The sequence below is a fragment of the Vombatus ursinus genome, unplaced genomic scaffold (assembly GCF_900497805.2).
Source record: "Vombatus ursinus unplaced genomic scaffold, bare-nosed wombat genome assembly UNPS02014798.1, whole genome shotgun sequence".
Taxonomy (NCBI): Eukaryota; Metazoa; Chordata; class Mammalia; order Diprotodontia; family Vombatidae; genus Vombatus; species Vombatus ursinus.
In genome coordinates, this window is record NW_020954576.1 from 25,383,684 (window position 1) to 25,391,914 (window position 8,231).

The 8,231-nt window shown below is 42.0% G+C and overlaps 1 protein-coding gene across 1 annotated transcript; it reads left to right on the top strand.

The window, feature by feature from the left end:
• Positions 1 to 4,186: 4,186 nt before the first annotated feature.
• On the top strand, positions 4,187 to 6,750 carry LOC114049601 (left-right determination factor 2-like). The gene is made up of 4 exons (XM_027870860.1): positions 4,187 to 4,439; positions 5,211 to 5,454; positions 5,799 to 6,041; positions 6,384 to 6,750. The coding sequence occupies exons 1-4, from the start codon at positions 4,187 to 4,189 to the stop codon at positions 6,748 to 6,750; spliced, it is 1,107 nt and encodes a 368-aa protein (XP_027726661.1).
• The last annotated feature ends 1,481 nt before the right edge of the window (positions 6,751 to 8,231 follow it).

Below are 8,231 nucleotides of genomic sequence, written 5' to 3' on the forward strand. Positions count from 1 at the left end.
CAGAATGAGGACTGTGTGGGGACCCTCCAAGAGAAAGGATTTCCTTACATTTCAACTATCTCTGGGGATAATTATCTGTTTCATAAAACTGATGAGCTTTCCCAACCCTAAGGAATCAGCATCCATTATCTATACCCTATCTCTCCCAACTGGTACAGCCAAGTCTACTTGCTGTCCTGGACCAAGACCATTGCCATACATTTCTTCCTTATGCATAAATCTAGGTATCTAGTAAGATGCCTCTGTTTAAATTTTCCTATGGCTTCCTGACTGCCTACTAAGTAAAATTCAAACTACTCTGCCTGACTGTCAATGGCTTACACAATCTATTACCACTATGCTTTCCTGCCTTATCTTGTATAACTGTTTTCCATAGACTCCGTTCTACTGCTTGTGTACTAATTATTCTCTCCTCATAACCCACCCTGTTCTTCCTTTACACCTTTGCTCACTACCTCTTATGTCCAAAATGCCTCTCCTAGCCTGCATTCTACAGTTGAATTCTCAGCCATCTTTTAAAGTCCTACAGAAAAGATACATCACCCTTAGTCCTTTCGCTCCTCAGATAAAGAATCTGAGGCCCAGAAAGATAATGATTTATCCAAGGTCACACAGGTGAGAAGTTGATGATGTCTCAGACTCCACACAGCACTTTATTTACATCACTCTGATGTACTTCTTATGTGTTATTTTATATTATGGTTATTTTTTATGTTTTATATAGGCACCTAAGAGATGCAGTGTGTAGAGTGTTGGACTTGGAGTCAGGAAGACTTGAGTTCAAATCCTGTCTCACACACTTAACTAGCTGTGTGACTCTGTGCAAGCCACTTAAATTCTCTTGGTCTTATTTTCCTCATTTGTAAAATGGGGATGGTAATAGAACCTATCTCACAGGGTTGTTGTAAGAATCAGCCAAGATAACATACACGAAGCTCTTTGCAAACTTCAAAGTTTGCTAAAAGAAACGAAATGCTACCTATTTTAATTACAGTTTTCTGTTGAACTATAAGCTTCATCAGTATAGAGACCTCTTATCTAGGACCCAGGACCACGCTTTCTACATAGCCCCTTGATTTGCTTCTGTTAAATGGAATTGAACTGAAATAGAAGGTGAGACTTGACCTGATGTGAGACGCTCCCACAGTCCCTGCCTTTACCCTCTTATTAAGTTATCAAGCTCAAGAATGGGCTAAAAGCAGGGAATGAGCCTCGAGATGTCAGCATCTCCCCTCTGACTCCTTGAGAGTTTCTGAGAACTGCAGGGAATGTTTTGGAGTTTTGGGTTGTGACTGTTGTTCCATTTTTTTTTTTTTTTGTATGTTTTGATGAGGAGATTATTAAGATAAGTGCAAAACAACAGCTGGGAACAAAGCTATGACACCTTTAGCCACCTACTCTTCTAGGATTCCACCATACCCGCTGGGCTTTCTCTCACCATGGGGCCTGGATTGACCAATTGATCATTTAATATTCATAAGACACCTGGGCTGGGGCAATTTTCAAAGGCTGACAGCCACAGATTGGGAATCAACCTAAACATGACACTCCTGCACCTTTTGGCATGACTTAAAGGTGCAAATGTTGGCACTGAGAGGCACCTTTTCTGGATAATTACTTGCAAAGAAAGGAACTGAATACTCCTTTGGAGGGGACTTACCTTCAGTAGAGACAAAACAGGAAGGTTGGATGTAGCAAAAATGAGAGAGAAAGAAAGAGAAGAGGGGCATGAGCCTTTAACTGTAGGAAGAGTACCAGACTTGGGGTGAAAAGAACATTAGGCTTTCTGAAAACAACTTTCTTTCTTCCTGTCTTACACTAATGAAATAAGCTGAATGATATTGAGCCAGGACTAGGAATGGAGAGGGCAGAGAAAAGGAAAAAGAAATGAGTGTTTATGAAAGTTTAAGTTTCCCTTCATGTCCCGTAGCCAGGAATTCTCTTCCGTCACATTACCTCTAAATCCCAAATCTATGCCCTCTACACACAGCCTTACCTTTTTAAAATAGGTGGGCCCTGGTTTTTGAGTAAAATTCCAGCTGTTTATGATTGTAATAATAACAACAACAATAATAATAGCTAGGAATTAAGTAGTGCTTTAAGGTTTTGCAAAGTTCCTTACATATGTTATCTTTATTGATTCTCACAATAACCCTGTTATTATCCCCATTTTACAGATGAAGAAAATGTGGCTGAGCAGGATTAAGTGACTTGCCCAGGGTCACACAGTTAGTGTGGAATTAAATTGAAGTCTTCCTAATGCCAAGTCCAACAGTCTATCCACGGCATCATCTAGCTGCCACAATATCTTTAAATCCAAGAAGTTTAAATAGTCATGTGTCTGGAACATTTGATGAGTTTGGAGGTAGAGGAATATACTGAGTGACTTGTCTAAATCTCTCCATTCCCTATGCGGATTCTGTAAAAGTGAGAGTCAAAAGAGACTAGAGACGCTTTTGTGAGTGAAGCAGAACTCCCCCAAGGACTCAGTTTGCAAACACTTTTCTCAAGATTTCTACTAGCTCTATCACCAAATATGGATGGAGTTGGCTGTGAAACACTGAGAATTTCTCAGTTTTCTGTTAAGGCTATGCCAAGCCTGCCAAAACCTACTTCTCAACATTTCAAAATTAAATTATTCTTCTCCAGTAAACCTTTTCCTTTCTATACAAGTAGGTCAGTGTTTAAGAAACAGATTGGGGGGGCAGCTAGATGGTGCAGTGGATAGAGCACTAGCTTTGGAGTCAGGAGGACCTGAGTTCAAATCTAACCTCAGATACATAACACTCACTAGCTGTGTGACTCTGGGCAAGTCACTTAACCCCAACTGCCTCACCAAAAAAAAAAGAAAGAAACAGACTAGCTAGAACTACGACCTCCCCCCAGTTTTTATCTCACCTGTCCTTCTCCAGAATCACAGGTACTCAAGCTAGAAGGGACAGTGGAGGACATTTAGTCTACCTTTATCATTTTACAGAAGAGAAAACTGAGTCCAAGAGGAGTCAAAGGATCTTGGATTCAGAAATGGAAGGGGCATTCGGGGTATTTGAGTTCAACCACTTCATTTCATTAATGAGGAAACTTGGACTCAGAGATGTTAGGTCACCCAACTAATAAATGTATGAGGCAGAATTCAAACCCAATCCAGCACAAACTGCAAATAGCACTATCTATTATGCCGCATGTGACTGAGCCAAGGTCTTCTAGCAAGGTAGGGACAACTGGACTTAATAGAATTTCTAGTGCGGCATGACTGAGTCTGCCTCTGCTTTTACATTTCCCCGGATTTTACTTCATTTCTTGTCAATGATCTGAGAGGTTCCGTCGGCTTGGATTTGTTTCATCAAGTGATTGACCCAGTCAAAAAAGAATTTTCTCTAAAATTGCTCCTAATATGGCCTGGAGTTTGCCACTGTTATAAATGTTATTTTTGTTATTGTTTTTAATCTCTTTTTCCTACTTATTTAATATAAATACGAAAGAAATTTTAGGACGTTATTTTTATTTTTTTACCATCGCAAGTATTTTATTGGCCATTTATTCATACCAGCTCAGAATTCACAGAGATCATGATCTAGTTGAAGAGTCCCACCTGTGTCTCAATTTCCTCAATTGCACTAGAGGAACATGAAAGGATCTCTAGGGCTCTGTATGATGGGAGAAGCTCGGAGTCCACAGGGTATCAGACAGGAGCTATCCCCAGGCTTGCCAAAAACAAAGGGAGTTCAACCTTGCAAAAGTAGCAGCTGTTTAAAAAGACTGAGTGTTCTGTCGCAGGAATAAAAGAGGGAGACCCAACAGTTCTCTGTTGTACAGACTGTGCGTGGAAAAGGGGCCACCCAAAGACATCGTCAGCTGAATGTGGGGCTCAGAGACACAATGAGGTCCAATTCCTTACCTAGGGTCAGTCTGAGACAATCCTTTGTATAGTCTTTGCAGGATATTAACTTGTCTGTCTAATGTGTTTCTAGCCCCAGGGAGTCTTAGGGGGTGTGACCCTCCCATCTGCCCTTCTCCGGCGCTGGGGGAGCTTCCAGCTACCTATCTATATAAGCAAGCCCCCAAACTCTGACTCCTTATTCAGGCAACTGAGCCAGAAGCATCTTTCCAGGCAACAGCTTGTGGAAAACTTCTGCCCCTGCCTTGGTTCAGCAGCTCTTTACCTAGTGCAGTTCGGCTGGACAGCATGAGGTTCCAAGAACTGACCTGGGCAATGTGGGCATTGCTCCTTGCCAGCATCAGAGCAATGCACATGGAGGAGAAGTTCCAGGAGAGCCTGCTGAGGCAACTGCAACTCAGCGAGATCCCTGTGCTAGAAAAGGCAGACGTGGAGCACCTGGTCATCCCGGATCATGTGAGGACCAAGTACGTGTCTCTGATGAAGCGCAGCGCTGAGGAGCCTTCGCCCCGGGGAAAGAGGCACAGCCGAACCATTGCAGGTAACAGCCCTCTCCAAAGTCATGGCCTTGCTCCTTGTGCTGGGGCTTTGACCCACCCTCACAACAGAGCTAGGGTTGGTGGATCTTTTTTTTTTTTAAACCAGACAGATATATCAGGTACAGTAACATGTACCTCTGTAAAATTGCTTTATTTTACTTTCGTGGTATTCATTCCAGTTATTTGTTAATAAAATACTTAAGAAATAAATCCAACCTCAGTCTTATGTGACAAAGGATTGCCCCTATACCTAGGGGCAGGAGAAGGGGTGGGAGTCAGGAGTCAGGTAGGGACTGATAGCAGAAGTAGAGACAGAAGGCATCTTTACTCTAGCATTTCTAGGTCATGGTCCATTAAGAAAAAGTAAAGAAAATCTCTGATAACACATGGCATGGCTCCCACCTGGAGTATTTCATCACATGTGAACCATTTTCTCTTTCTCTGAGTAAAGTTTTGTTGCTCACTGGAACCCCCAAATAATAGTAAAGACCAGAAAAAAATTAGCTAAGAAGTTATTTTCTGAAGGAGAGTAGAGTGAAATAAAATGAGGTTTGAGGTTATCAACGGTTTAAAATTATTTAGGATCTCCTTGTCCCTACCCTTACCACCTTGAAATCACTAAAAAAAAAAAAATTCAATTAAGACTATATTTCTATTTTAACTATTATAAATAGGTAGCTTCCTCCATGAATGCAAACTATGCCTCTTTCCAGTCTCTGGGCCTTTTCTGAGGGAAGTAAAATGAAACTGACTATGGGATTTATGTTACACAGAAATCATGGGCAGAATCTTCTCTGACGCCTCCAACCAAATGCTGGTCTTCAGTATGAAGAACCGGCTTCCCCCCACCAGGGAGCTGGTCCAGGCTGTGCTGAGGCTCTTCCAGAAACCGTCTCCGAAGGGAGTGATCAGGAAACAGCATAAAATGTTCCCCTTCCACTCCTATGCCAGTGTCACCATCTACTGGGTGCAGGTCAGAGAAGATGGCACCAACCGGACATATGTGATCGATTCCAGGTAGGAAAGGATTTAGGAGGAGAATACTGGTCCCATAATCCTCAGCTTCTGCCCAAGAAAGGGGAATGGGAAGAGGGACTAATGTAAGGGGCATTATAAATATTAATGGGAGAGAAAGGGTCAGCTTCATCACTGCAAAGAGCCCAGAACCTCACAAACAGTGTAAACAAGAGGCTTCTGGGTTATTCGCTGAGTCCCTGAACTGTTACAAACCTTCAGGTACCCTTCCCTATCTCTAGCCTCTTCTGCATCTGTGGGTCACCTCTTTCCCTTGTTGCTCAGAGGATTTAGATACAAGGTTGGTCTACACTGGGTGTTTTCTCACTGTCTTTCTCTCCCCTCAGACGAGTATCTATGCATGAAACCGGCTGGATAACCTTTGATGTGAGCCAAGCTGTGAATTACTGGCAGCAGGAGGGCAAGGTCAACCAGCCGCTGGTCCTGGAGGTCTCTATCCACAGGGAGAACATAGGCCCAATGTCTTCCAATGCACACAAATTCATCCACTTCTCCTCCCAAAATCCTGTTGATGGAGAGTTGCATGCTCCCCAGCTGCAACTGCACACACTGGACATGGAGGAATATGGGTATGAGCAAGGGAATGGGCTTGAGGGAACTTCCAGACGGCAATCCTTTGAGAATGAACTCCATCCTTGTGACTGGGGTCTGTAACTATCTGTTAGGATTATCCTATATAAGAATGTAATAACATTGGATCAGGGAAAACTGAATCCCAAGCTCTAAAGGACTTGTCCAGGAGACAGTCTTGGTACCACATTTTGCCGTTAAAGTTGTATGGGATGGAGGGTAGTGAAATCGTCACTTCTTTGGCATGTATGACCTTTTAGCATGTATAAACACCTAGTTCAACCTTCTCCTGATCTCAATGCAGCGCTCTCATCTTGCTTTTTCTTCTTTCATCCACATAGTGCCCATGGCAACTGCAACCCTGATGTCCCATTGACTCAGGGCACCCGATGCTGCCGGCGTGAGACATACATTAACCTTCAGGAGTTCAAGTGGACTGAGAACTGGATCCTGGACCCACCTGGCTTCAAAGCCTATGACTGTGTGGGGAGCTGTCAGCAACTGAAGAAGGAGCACCTGAACTTCAGGTGGCCTTTCGCCATACAAAGGAAATGCCACGTCACAAGTACCGCTCCTCTGCCTCTGATTGTTGCTGTTAAGGAAGGAGACAAGATTGTGACCAAGGTGGTCAACCTTCACAACATGAAGGTGATGCAGTGTAGCTGTTCCTCAGAAGGAATGCCGGTCATGAAGAAACTGAAGCCATAGACATAGAACCCTAGTGTGCTTCTGAAAAACGTGGTATGTACAGAAGGATCTTGGAGGCTATGTAACTCAGGTAGGGGGAGTTAGGAGTGGAAAGTAACTTTTTCTTTAGTAAGTCACTTCCTTTACCTGGTTAGCCAGCCCTATTTTTCCTAGGAAGTCAAGAGAATTCATCGTGAGTTCAGGAGACAGGCTTCCTGGCTACGGATGAGGCCTGAGCCTCTTCTGTGTCTTTTTCTTCTTCCTTTTTTTTTTTTTTTTCTGTTTCCAATAGTTGCTGTGAACTACCTATTTTCTAAGCACTTTCATGTATAAATATTGTCACTCTAAAGTCTTTGATGTTAGATTCGGAAAAGAGAAATTCTAACCAACTCATTACAGCTTTCACTGGGAATGGAAGATTGTCTGCTACCTCATTCTTCCTCTGCTACACTCTGTAGCTCTCAGGCAAAATCCCAACAAAGTCTTATTTTGGAAAGAACTATCTCATTTCTGATCATCAGAGTTCTACTGTGAAGCCTGGAGAGACAGATTTTTGACTCTGGGGTTCTGACCAGGAGAAAATGTGTGTTGTGCTGTGTCCCTTACATAGTAATAATGCCTAATCCAGCTAATAAATTTTTTTTTAAAAAATGGATGCTATTTCATTTTGTATCTTTGCTCACTTAAATTCAACAAACATTTATTAGATGCCTGTAGACAAGTCAATATGCTCAGATACCTAAAACCCTGATACCCTGCAGGGAGGAGGTGAGAGTGGCATTATGGGAAGAGGGGAAGATTATGGGTATAGGGATGAGAAATAGGGGCAATAATAATGTAGTAAATAAGCTATCATATTAGAAATCTGTAACTTGAGTTCTTATCCTTGCTTTGTGACTAAGTAGCTGTGTTATACCAGGTTAACATTTCTAGGACTTAGTTGTCTTGTGTGTAAAATTAGGCCAGTTACCACTTATGGAAATCCATAACTTATATAGGCTTCAGTTGTATCATCTGAAAAATGAGAATAGATTAAATGATCTCTAAGATCTTTCATTTCCACCTTTCCTAATAAAAGGTGCTTAATTGATGTCTTAATTCATTATCCTTTGAATAGTTGAGTGTATTAACATCATGGTGAAGTCATATCATGGTAGGTCTCAGTTTGAACAGGAGAGAAACTGAACTGGAATACAGATTAAATGGAGATGCAGCTTTAGTTTTTGTCTCAGGGTCTTCAATAATGAAGGTAAGAAAACTGATGAAACTACCCAGATAATCATTCCCAGTCCTACTGATTTCCATTTTACAAGGTGTTTTTCCTCCATGACTCTGTGAGGCTGGAAATTCATGCAGCTATTATTCTGAGATGAGGAACTGAGGATCAGAGAATTCAAATGACTTTTTTTTTTAATGTATTAACTTATCTATATAAAATGACTTGTTTAAGGTCGTATAACTTTACTGTCACAGCTGGGGCTAAAACTCACATTTTCTGACCC

Coding starts and splice junctions, on each gene's coding strand:
- LOC114049601 (XM_027870860.1), top strand. CDS start 4,187: ATGAGGTTCCAAGAACTGACCTGGGCAATGTGGGCATTGCTCCTTGCC. Junction 4,440..5,210: donor GCACAGCCGAACCATTGCAG/GTAACAGCCCTC, acceptor TATGTTACACAG/AAATCATGGGCAGAATCTTC. Junction 6,042..6,383: donor CTGGACATGGAGGAATATGG/GTATGAGCAAGG, acceptor TCATCCACATAG/TGCCCATGGCAACTGCAACC.